This window comes from Poecile atricapillus, chromosome 1 (assembly GCF_030490865.1).
Source record: "Poecile atricapillus isolate bPoeAtr1 chromosome 1, bPoeAtr1.hap1, whole genome shotgun sequence".
Classification (NCBI taxonomy): domain Eukaryota; kingdom Metazoa; phylum Chordata; class Aves; order Passeriformes; family Paridae; genus Poecile; species Poecile atricapillus.
The window spans coordinates 174153125-174173286 of NC_081249.1; the positions used below are offsets into that span (position 1 = coordinate 174153125).

At 41.6% G+C, this 20162-nt stretch overlaps 1 protein-coding gene across 1 annotated transcript in view; it reads right to left on the minus strand.

The window, feature by feature from the left end:
- Positions 1-652: 652 nt before the first annotated feature.
- Positions 653-20162, minus strand: part of BRF1 (BRF1 RNA polymerase III transcription initiation factor subunit) — a 174205-nt gene continuing 154695 nt past the window's right edge. The window contains exons 16-18 of the mRNA XM_058832496.1: positions 9648-9699; positions 6468-6636; positions 653-4304 (exon numbers count right to left, since the gene is read on the minus strand). Coding sequence (XP_058688479.1) covers positions 4267-4304; positions 6468-6636; positions 9648-9699 — 259 coding nt within the window. The 3' untranslated portion in view covers positions 653-4266. The remainder of the gene's footprint in view (positions 4305-6467; positions 6637-9647; positions 9700-20162) is intronic.

The following is a 20162-nucleotide window of genomic DNA, read 5'->3' on the forward strand; positions in this document are numbered from 1 at the left end:
CTGGAACAGCTGAAGAGAAATTCAGATAAAAACATCCCAATGTCAATGGGAGCAGAAGTGTGCCTTGATTCCACTATGGGAACAAAGTGAAATGCTGGAATGACACATACTGCCTTATCAAGTCTACTGTTGATCATCCTTTCATAGGCTAAAACTTTGCAGGAGACACTCCTGAGGATCCAGTGGTACCTCTTTTTCCAGCAAAAACTAAAAGGAGCAAACACCCATCTGTACAAAGGGCAGATGTGGATTTCTGTCTCCAAACCGTGGCAGCCAGATGTTGATAAAATAACATGATTTTTAACTCAGCACACACCTTATTTATCAAGATACAACTTTCAGAAACAAGCACTGGAACAGTTCCACTAAATACACACACCATATATTGTTCCCACAGTCAGTTAATTATACAACCTAGTGGAAAAGCCTCGTTAATGTTATGTACTTTACAGAAAGTATCTCTATCAGTGGAACAGTATCTTGTAAAAAACACTTGCCTGATTAGCTGTGTGTTCCCTTTTAGAGACAAAAGAAAGCTCTGAATGACAAATTTTGGCCATGATCAACAATCACATAGCAATCAAAACCGAACATTTTTTAAGAACAAAGACAGAAAAATCAGAAATTATCAGGAGAGCATCACAGTAACAGATGGGCTATGTAAAGGTTTTATGTTTTATTTACAGCAAATATATTACAGTAGAAAAGGTTAACATGACTCGTGGTTGTGGAAGGATGGTACGTATGCTTACATCAAAAGGGTTTCATTTCCTTGGCACTAACTGAACCAAATACAAGGATTCAACACAAAAATAAGAACCAGAACATTTATTAGGCAAACTCTAACTGTACACATCTGCAACTGGGGTTTCAATGCAATCCAAAGAACACAAACAAGTCATCAGGATGGCAAGAACTTTTTCAGCGAACATGTTTAACCCTCAAGACAAGGCTGTCTGGCACCATTTAAAAGTTGCTGTACTGAACACACTGATTTTAAAGAAATGTCATAGATGATTAAGACTGAAAATGCACTCAGCACAGTGAAGAAGTCCATTATTTTCTGTATTTCTTTTTTTACTCCCACAATACCAGAGTGTTAAAAGGCTGCATGGCAGACAGGCTGGATGCAACAGCTGGAGGGTTTTGCCTGTCAAGGAAAGTGACTTGCAGCAAGAGATGTGCTTTCTGCAACAAACCCAATGATACACAGCTTGTGTGGCTTCAAGGAAGATGATCTAAGAACAACAAATGTTGAAGCCTTATAAGCTCTTTACATCATAATCAGAATCCTGAGAAAAGCAGAATCCTAATTACTCCAAGTGAATTCGGGCTTACTTATACACAACAAAATTGTCCAGATACATCAACAGTAGTAAACAGTTAATGCAGTGTTAATCTTTTTACATTTTAATGACTAGCTATAAAAACAGAAACTAGCATGTTCAAATCTGTTTACATTTCCTGAGCTTAGTTAAATGAAGAAGGAATGAACATTATAAAAATCCCGGTAAGTCACCAATAAATTAAAAATGTACATAACCACTATAGCTTAAGAAGCTCAGAGTGAAGTCTGCCTATCCAGTACCCTTTCTTTAGGAGTCCTGTACAGAAACCATGCCATTAACTTCACCAGCAATACTGAGATGCTATGGAATTGTAGGTCTTTTTATTGTTTCTTGCTCTTCCAGCAGATTGCCTGATGGCCTTTCCTAATCAAATCGTATGAGAGCATTCAAAAACTGCAACCCTCTACTTGCAGTGCACAAAACAATGTTCTCAGCAACACAATGTACTACTGAAATCCAAATTTCCTAGCTGCAGTTATTTGGGTGGGCTCTCAGCTCCCACACGCATCACTACCCTGGCAGCAGGTTTGGTATCCTTTGGGGGAACAAACCAGGAGACTGGAGGAAAGACCCTTGGCAATATTCATCTTAGCAGTTTCTTTAAGAGCCAACATCTTGCATTTGAGAAAAGCACTCGACCTACATGAGTCATAGACATGTTTATTTATGCATGTTTATTTCCTGCATAGAGAATACTGTGTACCTTGGAATAAAACCCAAGCCTTGAGAATATACTGAGAGTGTATTTGTAGCAGTGCTATGGAAGATTAATTCAAACCCAAACAATCAAACTCAACAGTCTCAAAGACTTGCAGAGCACAAACTTTGATAAAACAAACCATTTTTTAAAAAACTGTCTGCTTATAGCATACTTTTATTTTATAGATAAAAGAGAGGTAGAAAGGTTTATCTCCTCAGTATCAGTTTCTGTGCAGTATTTATAAAGTATCAGAAAAAATACCTATAGCTTTTTGGTGAAAATGCCAGCTTTTCTCCTAAGAATTATAAGGAATCTCTTCTTTCCACTTAAGTGCTGCAAACTAAGTAATTTGAATTTGGTTCAGAAGAGCTATTCTTTCTAGTAGCCTTGCCACACCAATTTTGTTACCAAGTTCTGCTTGTAAGAAGTCATTACAGAAATACTCCTAATGCTCAAAAATTCCTCACAGATACAACCCACCAAACCATATTTACCAGCCAAATAGTATCAAGTCTGCTCCTAAAAAAAGCACTCACTCTTGTTTGACTTGCATCATCCATCTTATGCAAGCTACCAAGAGGAACAGAGAATGGAAGTATGGAAGGCTGTGTGGCCCTTCCCCTCTGGTGATGACCTCAGATGTGAGCAGCATCATCACCCTCTCTCACAGAGCATCCTGGAGCAGCTTCTCTTCCTGCCACAATGCATTCTCTGTAGCAGGAGGATGGATGGTGCTTTAGTAACAAGTGCTCCTCAAAAAAGGTAAGAAGGAAGACCTGACCAGGAGACACAGCTGAACAGAAACCATACTGGAAAGATAAATATCTGTCTTTCCCTGGTGTTAAAACGAGCCTGCAGCACTACAGTTTTCATGATTGTCACCAGATAAGGGAGAGAGATGGAAACATCAGCTGCAGACATCAGGAGTGTGATCCAGAGTGCAGCTCATTTCCCACGGAGCCGCGAGCCTCGGGGCCAGCAGTGCCAGGGGAAGGCAGGTCAGAGATCCAGGGTGGGATCTGCCCACAGGGGCTCCACTCCTGACCCCTGCTCTCATGGCACTGCCAGAACTGATCTATCTGTAAGAGAGGACCTGCCTGCTGACATTTCAGGGCACACAGGGCTGGAGCTCCAGCTTTATTCACATAGCAACGACTGTTCAAGGGTGGGATTTGAGCCATAAAAGTCAGGCTGCTGCACGGTGACCTTTAATTTACCCAGTGAATGTTAAGCAAATTACATTAAATTAAATTCAATTCAGTCAAAGCAGATGCTAGCTTATTTATTAAAAAGCTCAGCTTTCTCTTTCTTTCAACTGGTTTTAGAGACCAGCAGCTCCTGGGAGCAGACCTCCACTCTAACTTAGGCAAGAGGAGCCCCACAGACATGGCCAGAGTGACTCTCCCATGGCAACACCAGCCTAAAGAAGACCTGGCTGTCCCTAAGAATGCCCAGCAACAGCACATGAGCACAGCATCTTTGCCTCCTTGCTCCCTACACTTCCTACCCAACCCAGGTTTTCTCCCTCCTTCCACAAAAACCACACCAGACTAACAGTGGAAGACAATTCTTCACTGCCAACATTGCCTTCTACTGTCAGATATTTTAAGGAATCTATGAATTGATTAATATAAAGAAGTATTTACTCTGCTTCAGAAAACCAGTACTGCTCTGCAAATATATAACCTTTGATAGGGCTAGGTAAGGGAGTTCATATACAGTAACACGGTTGCATTCACAATCCACGTTGCAAACATTTGTTTCTGTCAGTTGTAGCATGATGAGACAACTAATGCTCCTGTACTCAAACAATCAACAGGCCCTGTCCTTCAGCCTGCTCCCTTTCAGCACTATGCCTAAAAACAGTCACATAAATAAGGGAAGTGCTGCTTTCAGCCACACAAGCATCATGCACAGTCTGTTTTGTCTCTTTTCTTTTGTTCTCTGGAAACATTACTCTCATTAATTTAATTCTCCAACTATGATCCACCAAAATAAAAATAAATTCAAGTAGGAATCCAAACTGGTTATTGCTGGGTTATGGGTCAATGTAAACTGACCAGACCCAATGCCAACCTCGAATTCACTTTACAAAAGTAAGGATTGCTTGATTACATTTGCTGACCATAGACAGCTTCTTTCACTATTCATACAGTTTGAAGACATAAGATTTGCTGAGAACAAGACATAGTCCATGTCCCCTGGAAGTAAATGGAGCTAATAGCCATCATCTTCATCCATATCACAGCCATAATCTGAAACACACAAAGACAAGGGCATATAAAAATGCAAATATTCTGGGCAGACAGAAGACACAATAAGAAGTATTGCTTCTTTAAGGTTGTTTTCTTGCTATGTAACTACATCGTAATTTTTGCCTTAGGCAAGCATTTTAAAAATCATCTATTTTCTTAGGCCTAAATAAGTTCTTGCATGTACTTCCCTCAATGAAATAAAATTATTTTTAAGCATGTATGTGTAAGTATCTCTTCTCACTTGTCACTAGACCTTCATTTAGGAATACTTGGCACATGTATATATGAAATACTTGGTTTAATTTAGAGGCTAAGGTGATCAAGCCTGATTGTCACAAGTGACTTGGCACACAGTGGCTGATAAGCAGCAGCATTACATTTACAAGTAGGCACTTTTTTCACTAGACATAGGCACCAAGGAAAAAGTTGGTTTGTTTATATTATTCCTGGATTTATGAGCTGAAATTGCAGTGGTTCAGAGATAGCTCAGAGTTCCCATCAACATCAAAAGAGTCATGGAACAAATCCTGACCAATGCATCTGACTCAGACCTTCCTTATCTTCTTACTTCTAGACTTAAAATTCTTGCCCAGATTTTTAACCCAGTTTTGTTTTCTTAAACAATGCTGAGTGCAAAGACTGTGCTGTGTGTCAGAAGGCAAGTCTGTATGTTTCTGATTCTCTTCTGTGTGCTTCTGAATGCACTGACACAGATACTTTCTGTTGTGTAGATGAACTTATGGATAATTATTACACATGAGCACTGAGGAAAGTTAAACTTTATATTCCAAATCCAATACAGGGCAACATCTCACCCAAAGAGACAAGCAAATGCTCAGAAGCAGAATTAAATGTAATCTATAATGATTTGTAGAATGGGTGAAGTTCACCATCTGTAATTCATGTAGTTATTCCAGACAGACAGGCTTAAAATCCATGGAGAAAGCAGCTAGGAAAGAGTTATTTGTTGTGCTGAGCAGCTCTGCACACCTGCATTCGAATTCTGGGAATACTCCTTTCCTTCTCCTTTTTATTTTTATTTTTTAACTCAAATTTTTCAGCTGTTGTCCAGACCAGACAGGGAGTAGTGGAATGTTCTCAGAATGGTTCAAAATTAGTAACATTTACAAAGAAAAAAACCTCAGTGACCTTTATTCTATTTTTGTGGGGGGTTTATTAATAAACATAGACCCACCCTCCCCCACATGGGTGCCTTTACTTGGGAACGTTATTCTAATAATAAATGCAGGCAACAAACTGTTTTTCCTACAGTTCAGCAATTATTTTCCAGCAGAGGAATCAATTCAAAAGCAACAGACACTTTTGTGAAATGTATACATACTGCCCATGAAAGCTAAATGAGTACTGATGCAAAGATTTTTGCAGTAAAGAACATTTCAGTAGGAAACTTATTCCCATCTTGAGTCTTCGCAACCCATAATTAGCAGCTCATTTTAAAAATAATTTTGTGTATTTTCAAAGCTTAACTTCTAAAGGGAAGTTTTTAATAAAGGATAAATGTGGATGTGTCCAGCTAGGAAAAACCACAGCGGAGAGGAGACTGCCTTTTCCTGCCAGCAAAGAAATCTAATTAAAGCAGTGGCTTTGCTGGGTAACCCAAAGAAATTAGCACACATCTGTGTACCATACATGCACCACCAATGCCATTCCTGCACTTGGGGAATAACTGCTCCCTCCTAACACCCTCCCCAGGAACAGAGTGGGATGATTTGTTCTGTTTTGAGCTGGTCACACATGTCCCCAGGGCTCATGGGCAGCCTGGACATCACTGCAGCCTCCACTGTGGAGGCACAAGGAGCGGGGAGGGGAGGCTCAGGGGGCTCCAGGCACTGCTAATGGAGGTGTTACTGATCCCCAAACTCCTCAGATCCACCTTAATAAACCTAATCCTGGAAAACACCTCACACTTCTGTTTGTTCTTGAGAAGCCCTCTTAGCTTAAAGCTCAAGATGCAAAAGTTTTCCCAGGAGGAGTCTCTAAGGTCAGGTTTCAGACAAGGGTGACCCCAGGCTTCCCACAGGAATGGGCAATGCTGAAAATGCATCAGGAGCTCTGGGAGAGGGACAAGCAGGGGAACCCTGTGTGTCCCCACCCCTGCAAGAACAAAGCCCACAGCACCAGGAGATGGTAACTCCAGCTCACCATTTCCTCCCATTAACTGCAAGGCACTCATGCAGTGATCTTCATCTTCTTCTACCTCTTCCTCTTCCACCTCTTCATCAGGGTTGTAAGCTACTGGGCCACTCTCCACAAGCACAGCCGCTGGTTTTTCTACATTAGAGGCTTCAGCCTGTGCATTTGGGAAGGTAACCTGCATAAAAGAAGAGAGAACAGTAGAGCAGCCCTTCCTTTGGTCCAACATTTGCACAGAACTTCAGCAGCTTCCAAACAATAGGGACAGGAGAGATGGAAACTCATGTCCAGTGCTACAGGTTCAGCTGTTCTAATAAAAGTCTGAATGAAAGTCAGGCAAAATCACACAGTTTTCGCTGAATCCAGAACCAGGCAACTGAAATATCCAGTAATGGCAACAGCAGAAGAAGGATTCTCTGGCTAGCACAAGGGGAGGAGAAATTTGGGAGCAAAGGCTCCTCAGCAGAGCTCTGCGGGAAAACACAAACCTCTCCCACGGTGTGCTCAACTCACATCAGGCCTATTACAAAATAACAACGTTATTGACAATTTAATGATAGCAAAAATGTACCCTTCAAATCAGAAAAAGCCCAACATGTATTAGTTTTGACAGCTCTGGTTGGATTTATTTGGAGGCGCAATGAGCTGTGGAACAAATAGCACTCTGTAGACAGCACTTAATGTGATGGCAGAGCACTCAGTTGATAATGCACACTGGCACCTGTAACATTACCTATGGAATTCATCAGAATAATGATCTCCAAACACTAACTTGGGAATCAATCATTGATGGGACCTGTTCTGTACGTGTTCCTCTCCAGCTGCTCCAAGGTTAGGCACAGCATGGAGGGAGAGAAAGGGCAACACCACAAGGAAACAGAGGTGAATTTGGAGTAGGTAATATTGTCTTTGGTTCACTAAGGAGAGATCTGGGAACAGGGCAGGAAGCAGCAACACAGATTGTGCCAGCACAGCCCAGGCTCTGGTCTTTCTGATCTTTCTTCTAATTTTCATGGTGTGCTGAGTCTGGAGCTCCACCTCCTTCTCTCATCCAGAGAAGAAACATCACAGGAGCTTTACCTCCATCAGCTCTGTAATAAGGAACTTTCCACACCCACTCTGTACTTGGACTGTTTGGGGTTTGTACACTAGAACCCATGGCACACAAAACCAGCCAATTAGTATCAATTTGGAGGACCTTAAAGATTAACCATGAATGCTGTGTTGTCATGTGAATAATTCTGAGAAGGGAGTACTGACAGTACCTGTCACTAGTCAGCTGTTACCAGCACCAAGCCATCTTCTCTAGTAAGAAAGATGGAAAAGACTGGGACCACTTCCTTGGAAGGACAGTGGTGAGGTGCTTTTAAAAATGAATGGTCCAGAGAACAAAAAACCCCAAATCCTCTAGCCCATACCATGAGAAAAGTGCCACAGTACTCTAGGTTATAAATTACAGTACACAGCTATGTACTGCTGCATGTTCTCCAATTCCATTGGCAGCAAGCTCTGATAAAATGCTGCAGTTTATTTTTATTTACCTATTTCTCTATAAATGTATTTACTTGGGATGCAGTAGGTCCCAGAATCCCTGTAACTCCAGGCACTTCAGAGATACACCATAAGAGAAAATCCCTGTACCAGAAAGTTGATAGTCTAATTATTCAAACATCAAAGCTGTTCCTGAACTTGTCATATACCATGACAGTCAACCTAAGGAATCTGCCTGAGTTTTTCAAAGTCACCTCAGGGTTTGCTCCAATAGCTCATTAATAGGGCAAAAGACACCCATTAATTTTAATAGAAAATCAGGTATTTAGATATTCAGATCAGTCAAAGACAGGTTTTCATTATTTTTTAATGCTCAAATTAATCATATTATTTAGAGGAACTTCCCTCCAGTTTATATTTCCTATCACTGCTTTTGCCTTTAGAGTGATCAAATTGAGTCCATCTCGGTATAAGCAGAAGGAGACATAACAGTTTGAGACAAATCAGCATCATAATATACATCAATTTATATGTTTAAAAGTATCCATCTGCTCTGAAAAAGTGGGTGAATATAAAGGAGATACGATTCAGTCATTATTTTTTAAAATTGCACCATGCTAATTAAAATGTGACCTTCTTCTAATTATCACGTCCACTTCCAGACTGCTGTACTTCTAAAAATGTGCAGGGTTTTCTAATGAGCATAGAATAAGAAGTGAAAATGTATTTCCCTAGGCAGGATATCAAACTGTTTCTGAAAATCAATGACTTTTTGTAATTTTAAAAATAAGGCAGTCAAACAACACCTTTTAATAGAACTTCCTGAATTCACTTCCAGATGTCCTGGACTGGAGTTTGGCACTTAGCTTTATATACGGGTGGGCAATTGTCAAAGATGTTAAACTACCCAAGGGAACTGGTTCACTTTCAGAAGGTTGTCACTGTCACACATTCATGGACAAGAGGGACAAATACCTTTGGTATCCTGAATTTTTGGATAAGCAGTAGACAATTTGTTGTACACAAAATGCCTGTGAATACTCTGTACAGTGTGAAAATAACAGTGAAAGAAAGTAGCAATCACTGTTATCTGTTTTCACTATCTGATAATAATCATGACCCCTTTGAGGTGCACAAAGCCACCCAAGGAGGGCTTCTGGCAGTGGCCAGTTACCAGCACTAACTTTCCTGTGGCACTATTACATTTTCAAACTAAACAAAGCAAAGAGTAAGCCAGGCTGTACAGGGTAAGCTCTTTCCACACTGCTCTCTGACAGAAGCCCAGCCCATCCCTGGGGTCAGCTCTGTCTGCACAAAAGTGGAATTTGCAAAGTCCTTCTCTGTGAGGACAGCCCAAGTGCTAAGAAACAGGCACAAGCTCTGCCCTCTCCTACCCCTCCCGACAATTTATTTGACATGGACCTTTTTAGATGCCTGCATTCTCTTTTTTGCTGTCCAATGAGGCATCAGGAGACTGTGCTGATGTTCCTAATGGATTAGTAAGAGCAAGCCTGGGTTAGAAAACAGCCAATGTCAGCTTTGCAGCATTCACAGTAACCAACTCCTGGCCTGATCAGACAGACAAGACTAATTTCTTTTACCCTTATCTACCACATGACCAGAGCCAGGCTGAAAACAGCTTGTGGGAATTTCCTAACTCAACCTGTTGCACCAGGAGAAGTGCTGGACTTTTCATACCTCTTCAGTGGCAGCCTTCTTAGCAAACTGGGTTGAAATCAAGGGTCTTAATCTGCAAAGAAAGAAAGAAAAAATGCTGAACATCAGAAAAGTTGCACAAGAGCTTGACACAGTATTCATTCTCCAAACAGTGAAAGCACTTTGCTAGTGTTAGGTTGTGCAATTACTTTTTTAATGATTTAAGATAAAGAGCAGAGAGCCACAAATGCCATGATAATTAACACACACATTCCCTTGGAAGCATCTGTCCCAGATCAAGGTAATAATAAAAGATGCCAGCACAGTAGCAAAACCTCATCTCAGTCTGCAGCCCCAGCTTCTACCCAAGGTCTTTGAAATAGCTGCATTTGTTACATTTTACAAAAATCAAAAGAAAACTGATTTTTGGAAGAATGCAGACATGGCAAGACTGGGCCACACTCTGATTACCTAGCACTGGTCTGCAACTGCTTCCCTGTATCTGATGAGACATAGAGGATACCAGTAAGATTATGCATGTAGGATACCATAATCATCACAGGCAAGATTTTAACCTCCAGCTACAGAAATCATAAAAAAAAACCAAACCAACAGGGACCCTGAATACCTTGAATGAGAAATGACAGAAATTGAACATAAAGCATTTTTTTAAACCCTGCATCAGATGTGAAAGAGAACTGCATATTGGGGAGAAGAGCTGGATCAGTATAACTTTACAGCTAAGTGTTAAATATTATTACTTCTGAAAAACATTTCATAGTCTGTTGTTTCCTTACTGCCAAGAAGGCTGCTCTCAATCCATCATTTAGTGTTACTTTCTGGTCTCTCCTGCTCATCTAGATGTATCTAGTCACAAAGAGGATGACTTGCTTTCCACAGAAAAACTGCTCAGACAGCTCCTCAAGCATGTCTTTTAACAAAGTCTAGGCAAACAACTTAATGAATACCAATTTATGCCTCCAGAGATACAGTCTTTTATGATAAGCAGTATTTTACCCTCATTTTTCTCTTAGTCATTCCTCCTTGTTAACAGACAGAAACTCGTTGTTTTCCTACTAATTTATTTATTTCAAATACTCAGCAGGAGGAAACAAAACCCCAGAGGATGAGCAGGGGAGACTCAGATTATTATCTCTGATGGTGGAGACAATATTAAAACACAAGATATTGGCTAAGCTTCAAAAAGGTTCAAAAACTGGTCATCTCTGAAACGCTTTGCAGGACCCAAAAGGAATTTCAGCAACTCAAGTAATTGAAGGTGTCTCCTCCCAGCAGATCAAAACAAAAAAGAAGCTAAGGGAATGTTTCAGGAGCTGTGCTGCTGAAGAATCCAGAACACATTTTTTTGCTACAGATACTTCTTGTCATATTACATAATTACGAAAAAATTTCAAGAAAGAGATTTTCTTGACCTACATAAACATCTATTACTTACAAATCCTGGTTGACTTCTGGGCTCAGAGAGAACAGATTTGAAGGCATGGACACACTCCTCCCTATGTGCTCACCCTTCTATTTCCATTATCTAACCCCAGTTGTAGAGTTTTCACCTTTAAACGTTGTCTAGTCCAACCCCCCTCAAGGAGCAGGGACACCTTCAACCTTGTCAGGTTGCTCAGAGCCTTGTCCAGGCTGACCCTGAATGTTTCCAGGGACAGGGAATCCACCACCTCTCTGGGCCTGTGCCAGTGCCTCACCAACCTCATAACAAAAAAATTTCTTCCTTAATTCCTGAGATTCGAGAGTATCTACCTACTTTCAATCACTGTTTTCCAAAACATCATCCTGTTTAGATGCTTATAAACATAAAGATGCAGCAAAGCCAAAAGGTTGCATAGCTGAAGAATTCTAATTACCAAACAGGTTGTGTTTCATTGACATGACTGAAAAACACCCAACACTGGTAAGAAATTAAGGAATTTTATTTTAAACCCGTAGTCATGATTATTGCAATTAACACTGTACCAAAGATAGCACCTTTTCCCTCCTGCTACCCAAAGACATCAGACCTCCCTGGAGCACCCAGAAAATATTTCCTCCCCCCAATTAAAATCAAGCTGTTGAGTAAGACTCACAAGGTAATCAGAAACTGCTGACATTTCTTTTAGAGCAAATTATACATGTGCTCACACAGTGAAGAAAACAATCACAGCTACAGGAAGCAGAGAGTAAACATTCCAGTTTCATTTTAATTAAAATGGTCCCCTAATGAAAATAAAAAGATTCACGTTTATGAAAAGCCTATTTGCAAAAACTTTAGTGCAGCATCCAAGAGCCCTTCTATACCATTTCTCAGCAGCAAGGGACTCTCACACCCAAACTGAAATTAAAGCTATATTTCTGTTCCACGAGAGCCGCTCACAACGCGCATGTCTTCGCTTCCTTACTGCAAATACAGCACTGCCATCTGATTTGGGCAATACAGTTTCTCTCTCAGCACAGTATAAAATGCATCCAAAAGCAGTGGGATGGATCCTGCTCCTGCCATGGATGGTTGGCACCTGCTGCAGGCCAGATCCAAGGGGGTCACTCGTCACCTGGGTGGAATGGCCCGGCCTGCTGCCCCTCCATACTATCTGCTTCCTAAAACACTAGCCAGAACACTGGAAAAAGCTAAAAACATTGCAAAGAGACACAAAAACTTACTTCCCCTCTGAAATAAGGGATTTGATTCAAACTACAGCTATAAAAGTTATAAATATATAACCCCCTTGGCTCTCCTTATGCCTACAGGGAGCCCTACTATTACTACTGTACAAAACAGTTTAAGGTTTTATAGTTGAGGTGTTGTTTTGTTCCTTAAATGCCCCAATGTCCTGACCTCCTTAGACCAGAGCAGCTGCTGCCACCCCAGCCATATGGAGCAATAAATTACTGGCTGCCATGGCTACAGATAAGGGCCCCTTCTGCTGTCTGGCTGCATCTCAGAGGGTGGAAAAAAGTGTCTTCATGGAAAAGCATGACTGCTTTTGAGGCTGGGACAGGTCTGAGTATCAATGATCAAAAAGCACCTTGAAAAAATAAGTAATTGAAGTATCCTATCCAACTTTCACTGGGCATGACTCAGTCTCATCTGTAAAAGGCTAGCAAGGGACACACACACACAAATACACTACAGAAGAAAAAGCCCGTCCATCAAAGTCCAGACTGAATTAGAGGTTCACAAGCTCCAAAAATAATAACATCCTACACTGAGGTACAATTCCATAGATACTGAGGTGACAAAAGCATCCTTTTAAAATGCCATGTTGTGACTGGGAAATAATGGGGGTCTTGGTCTTCCAAAGTGTGTCAGTTGTTGTTCACTATTTATGATGACTTCTGGTTTGGGGAATTTTCTTTATGAACTTTGCAAATTAACACAGTACCTTGTGGGAGAGAATAACAGAACAATAAACTTTCTGAACATCAGTGTGATCCATAAAAGGGGATAAAAAAGATTTCACACAGCCCCAAGTGTGTTACATCCACACTTCAAACTACTTCAAAAATTATGCAGATCTACTAATGCTCATGTCAGCCAACACACAACACTGGAAGCAGATTATCCTGACATGTTTGCGACAAAAACTAATGGCATGGTACAAGGCATCAGAGGCTGCTCCCTGCCGAATCTGCTCCGCTCTCAGCTGAGATGTGCACGATAACGTCTGGGTTTGTCCTCCAGCTTAACAATTTACAAGAAGATTCAGTATAATAGCTCCTGACAGGGCTGGAGATCACACAGACTGAACTTTCAAAGTGTTCTTCTCTGAAAAACAAGCTGGCTGTGACAAACAACAGTTTTTATTTTGCTTATTATTTAATAACAAAAGATTACACAGCACAGTACATACATAAAAGAGAAAGAACATTGAGAGGTAATAAACCCACCTGCATCAGACTGTTCATCCACCAAAAAGTTTGACAATACCATAACAATCTCCTCAGTGCAATTCTGCAAGTAATTTGGAAACTCACCCAAAGCTCTGATTCTTACTGAATTTTAATTTAATCCACCCATGTAGGGAACATCTTATTGCTGCTTACCACCCATACTAATTTTATACACGGATGGTCCCAGAATATACAATGGGAAGCAGAGATTGAACAGAGCCCACAGCCACAAGCCAGCAGTGTAATTATGCAGGCCATCCAAGACAACTGCCCATGAAACCTATATATCCATGCACAGCCCTTTCATGTGCAGGGACAGAAAAAACTATTGAGAAATGACTCAACAAGAGACAGGTCAGGTTCTTCATGCTGGCCGAGATCCTCCTCCCACCTGAGGCCAGATGGTTTTGCCTCAGGAGGTCAGTTTACTAGACATCTGTGTGAGAAGGAAATTAATATAAATGTTTATACAGGCTAAGAGTGCCCTTTAATTAGGTGCCGTCAATGTTATCCTTACCGGAAAGCTGGGAATTACCTCTCTGCAAGGATTTAAAGCTCTTCTTGGAAACACAACAGCATCAGGAGATACTGACCCACTGTCCATGGGGTCAGGACAAAGGGGTGACCCTCCTGGACTTGGATGACTGCTGTTTTCCAGAGGGCAAAACAAAGGCTCCACCGTAACTCTGGAGCACTTCGGGGTTTGCACATCCAGCTATGGATCCCACCGTCTTCCACACCTGCTTCTGCCTGAGAGCCAGATGCTCACAGGAGCTGTTCCCCCTGCTCAAGAGGAAGTGGAGGCATGCAGCCAAGGCCATGGCTGGCCCTGACACCCATGAACAGCAGCATGATGCCCTGAAGACAGGGGCTGGGGGTCAGGGTGCACTGCACCACCTCAGAAGTCCAGATACAGCCACAGACACCATCGTGCTCTGCAGAATGACAAAGCACCTGTGATGCTCTCACCTTGAAACTGTGTGTGCCTGAACGTGAGGTAGGCTGGTGGTTTTGGCTTCCTCAAGACCAGGCTCTTCACCCTGTCCAGCTCACCATCACTGTGAAAGCCCCAAGGAGTTTGTCTGAATCACTCCCCCAAGTGCCAGAGCTGTAGAGACCCCAACTAATGGCAGAAAGATCCCAACTGAGAGCATGTCCAAACTGCAATGAGCTCAGCTCCCACACAGCGAGCTCCCTGTGCAGATGGCTCAGTGCTTCCAGCTGTACAGACACGACTGATGAAGCAGCAGGCAGGGTCTGAACCCTCCTGGATACTAAAAGACAGCTATGCCAGTTCCTGCTAACTCTGCTCCAACATCCCTGCCTGAACTCCAACTCCACCAACAGTCAGTGCTTTCGTCCTGTTTCTGAGCAAGCAACACTACAGAAAGAGCCATTTCAAGCAGGAAAAAAGCAAACTGAAGTTGACAACAAAAACTGAAGTGAAATGAGGAATTGTTACCACTACTGATTTCCACTCAGTCCTCTTTCATGATGGATCAGAGGAGTTTGGCTTTCATCAGTGCAGTGCCAGACAACACAGCATAGAACATCTTCAGTGCTAATGAGAGCAGTCTCTCCCAGCAAACACCTGGAACTGAGCACTGAGGAACCAAAAAACACCAGAAGAAACTGGACAAAAGTAAGAATCTCTATCATTCATTAAGGAATAGATTTACCACTGAGGAACTAAGCACCTACACCACTCACCAACAGGCTTTTTGAAAAGCAGGAACTTTGCTAGTGTGTCATGAGTTAAACAACTATTTCAAGGTTTTCAGAGAGGGACAGGGGCTATGACATCTGTCTTCAATAACCCAACTCAGAGAGGGCAGTATTCTTCTGCATATCTGCAGCACTTTTTCATCAGTTAGATGCTGGAAAATAGCAACTTGCTGTTCTTCCAACTGACTAAACCAACAGATTTTCAACAGTAAAAATGAAAAGAATGACATCTAATGCCACCTCACTGGGTGCAAATGAAATTATGCTCCTGCAGCAGATCCCAAACAGTATCTGCACATATCTGCTTCTAAAGGAAATTGCTGCAGACCATGGGAAATTACAATTGCTTCAGGACAAGACAGGCTGACTGATCTAATATTTCTGGTTGACACACCTTCTTCCTGCATTTGTCAATAAAGATACTGATGAGCTCATCTCTCCACAGGTCAGAAAAGTATTAGTTGAAAATATGCTATTCCTTTCACCATGGAAATTTTTCCAGATGAAATGATGGCAGCAAGGCAAATCTGCACCTTGCTGAGAAAAGCTACTTAAAATAAGGAAGCTATGAAGCATTTTAATGAAGGTAAATGAGTAATCATAATGGTCTCAGTTAAGCAAGTCTAATGGCAGTGTCACTTTTAAGACATGGGTGTGAGACAACTCATGTGGTGACAATCCATATGTCTTAACCATCGTGTAGCACCGACTTTCGAATGGCAGCAGTGCAGAATGCAACTGCTACGGCAGAAAGAACCATTATTAGCAGTAATAATCTGCTAATAATAATACTAGTAATAATACTGCAGTAATTAGCAGTATTAGCAGATAAGGCAAATAAAAATAATTTTAAAATGGTGCTTGAAACTATAGTAACGAGAAGTGAAATTTTAAAAGTTAAATGAACACATTATCATCTCAACAGAAGGATTATGCTATTGAAAAATTCTCAGCAGTAGCACTGCCGTCTGTTTCTGGTGCAAATATATTTTTCTAGACTCAAGCAAGGAGGATTACAGATATTTGCTTTTGGACAAGTGTTTTGATCAATCTTAACTTCATGAAAGCTTCAAATGAGGTAAAAGATAAAAAGAGAACACCTTGGTAACCTGCAGTCTCTCGGAACAATTCATCCAGGTTGTTATACCCAAAGGTGATGCCAGATCGATTGCTGGATCTTCCCTGTTGACATTACAAGGACAAAAATTGTGCCAGACAAAAGAGTAACTCACTTCTTCCATACCTCTAGCAGCCTGTACCACAAATTCAGTTTCTCTCATCTAATTATGTAGGCAAAACTTATATTTTAGAATTCAGGCAACTATAGATTCATACAAGTAATCCATCAAGGAATAAAGATGGATGACTGATTTTTTTTTTTCCTTGTGTCTGGTCTATTATACATTAAAGAGCAATTTCACTGGCAGCCATCTGGAAATCAATGTATTCCAAGCTTTATTTTATGATTACCAACATTCCCCTTCGTAACTCATTTCTAATTATAAGCAATAAATCATTCCTTCTTGCTTGTAATTTATAACAGCCAATTATGGCAAACCTCTTATTTAAATAGCAAATCTCACTGTAAAACATCACATATTTTGAGGTATGCACAGAACATCTAATCAGGCAGCCAAATGGTAGAACGGTGATTTAACGCGGGTTTTGCGGCCACCAAGAAGACACAAGTGGAAGAATCCACCCTCCCCTGTGACCTGTACACACCAGAACTTTTTAAAACTGAAAGCACAGGTTTTATCTGCCTGACTTGGGTTAGAAGAGATTTACGTGCAGCAATACATATGCCAGGACACAACTCAGGGAAGGCTGGTGTCAAGGATTCCCTTTCCTGTGGCAGGAAATGAATAAAGAGGCTGTGGCAGAAGAAGCTGTAGGTTGGTTAAGAACTTCTGGGCAATGTCTAGTTTCATTTCAGGAACTAACAGTGAAAGAGCACAGCTCTAAATTTAGTATTTAAAAAACAACTCAAGTAGCTTTTCCCATGTCTGGATTTGTGTTTGAAATGGGCTGGCCTCCTCCCTCCAAGCCAAAGGACTCCCCCATGCAGTGTCCAGATGCTCAACATCACACCTACTCCCTGTGAGAGGGGTTTTGTAGGTGTTAGCATTGAGTACGAGCAAGGCATTCATTCAGATCACTTTTCCCCATCCCTCCCAGCCAGGAGAGGATCAGGCAGAACAAAGCAATGAAACAGTCAGCAGAGAAAAAGTGTCACCAGATAAATCCTGATTCTTCCTTTGGCGAGAAGCCTTTAATGGTGGTTTGCTATGGCAACCCTTACCAACAGAACACCAGCAAAGAAATGTAGTGGAGGATGTCAGATAAGACCAAACAGGGTCAGTCCAAAAGCACAGGAAAGGACACAGGAAAATTTTTAGTTATATTTGTTCTTCAGTGTAGGTCTGAGTAACAGGCATGTGAGTGCAAACACAAGAGAGAGGCTTCTTATAAATAGCTCTGCTGGGATTTGTCCGTTAGGAAAAAAACCTCACTCTTGTCATAAAAGTATTTGATACAATTTTGGATACAGAATTTATTACATGAGAAACTGATCTCAGGAACGTGGAAGTGGTTCCCACTGAGATTTTATTCGGTCATCACACAGCTCGAGTCTGTTCCAGATTCACATCGTGTCATCTGGTAAGCGTTTACAGTAGGAATCTAGGGAACTGGATTTGGAAAAAATCCATCACAACTGACCTAAATCTGATCTGACCTGAATAATCAAACTGAATACCAAATTCAAAAATGGCTAGACAGAAGAGAGGAGAGGGAATTCTTCAGCTGCAGGAGTTATGCTCTCCTTGGCCATACATTGGGTTAGGCACCCCTCTTTTCCCAAACAGCCACGGTGATGGAGGCTGTGCGAACATCCCCTTGTTCCAAAGGTGTCAAAGACAAATGCACCAGTGCTGCAGGCTCCACCGTGTTCCCTTTCCTTTTGAGATACCATTCATTCATGAGAGAAAGTGGTGGTGCATTCCTCCCTGCCAGGCTGCACTGCAATCTAAGCACCTGGAAGTGGGGAATAGAAGATAGCAAGTGAATAAGAAAATCCAAAGAGAATGCTGTGGAAGGGCAGTGGTGACCATGTCAGTACCATCTGGCTGTGTCTTTGCCACAGTCACCCCAGAGGGTGGCCTTGGCTGGTGTGGTACAGCAACAATCACCAGGAAATGTTTTGTTAGACCCATGGCCATGCCAGCCCATCCTACAGCCACATGTCAGAGTCACAACCTGCCTTGTCACCAAGCCCTGCCCGTGTCGCTGCCTCAGGGTCTCAGGAGGTTACACTGCTTTATTGCTGAGACAGAGCTGAAGATGTACAGGTGCAGCACCACCTAAGCAACGCACAGCAACTCTCCACAGATGGATGATTATTTACAGAGACCCTGTAGTGATGTGTTCAACAAAAAGTTTCACCACTTTCAAGATTCCTTATCTTCTTTTTATGAGAGATCTAAGTATTATTTATTAGTCTCCTCCAAACACAAAGCTCAAAGGCATTTTAACATCTGGTTTATTCTCTCAGCAGTGAGAACAAAAACACTCTGAAGAACACTAAAAAATCACCGGCTTGATGTCGGCGAAACTTGGGCAATATTTCTGGCAAAAACTTGGAACAAGGGTGCAAAAAACAGCCTGTAGAAAACTAAAGGGAAGGAGAAACAGACACCAAAGCCTATAAATTTCATTTTGAAAATAAGGCGTCATTCTTATTATGCCTGTGGATGTGTATCTTCCTGATACAAAGTTTTAAAAGCTTTATATAAACTATACTTCTAAGCAAGCTTGTAATTAGCTAGGGGCAGGCTTGGCTTTAATTACAGCTTGAAGAGGCACACATTATGGAAATACTTAGCTAATAACCACAGCGATGCTCTTTTGATGGCTGAGGTCAGGCCAGCATGCGATTGCCATGTAACCCCATCTGAGCACTTTCTGTCCTGTGCAAACTGGGCTCCCTAATGAAGGAGCAGGACCAGTCTGTCAGGCCTTCCCCCTGCTCTGCCATACAGGCTAAGCCAAGCTTTGCTGGCAGCAGTGCTGAGATGCCCTCAGTGCCTGCATCTGGACTCCCTGCTCCTTACAGGAATGCTGTGGGATACCTGTTCTCACCTCACCTGGAGATGCTGTGTAAAAGGAACCAGGGAACCTGACACAGAGAGATGAAACTGCACTATTTCAGCACCAGGCAAGAACAGCCTGCATCCAGTGCATGAATTGGTCAGGTATCAGCATACACTGTGAATACAGACCCATTAACCTGTACAGCTTTTTTCAAAGTTAATAGGAGGTTGATCCCACATCCCATCCCAAAAACCCAACAGGATACGCTACAGGAAGAATATACCTCCAATACAAAATTCCTGCAAGTTCACACAGCTCTTTCACAATTTCAGATCCAACCTTTACTGGCATAAGAAAGGACCAGAAAGCAGACTGTACTTTATTCCAAACTCAGAAACTGCTTGCCAAGCAATCTCTACTTGGGTATAAGTATGCATGGATAATGAAGTGCAAAACCAATACAAATCACTGGGAAAATGGCTATTTACCATTGAATATGACACAAGCTTAAAACATGCATTGCTACACACTGTGGGTGCTTGCTCATACGCTCTGTTATGTACCAATGAATCCCTGAACTGGGTCACAGAAGCCCTTCATGATCTAGAAGTCCTGTCTCCATCACAATGCATCTGGTACAGATAAAAAGATGAATATAAAAATGCAGCCACATTATTTTACAGAAAGAAAATTCCGAATGGAAATGTTATGAAGGAAAAGGAAAACAATACTAATTGCTGTTTTAAAATCGGTGCACAATACTTGCAACTGCTTTTGAGAGGTGAGAACACTGCTGCTGATGTGGGGAACAGACAGCACCATCTCCTCCAGTGTGTGTAAGGT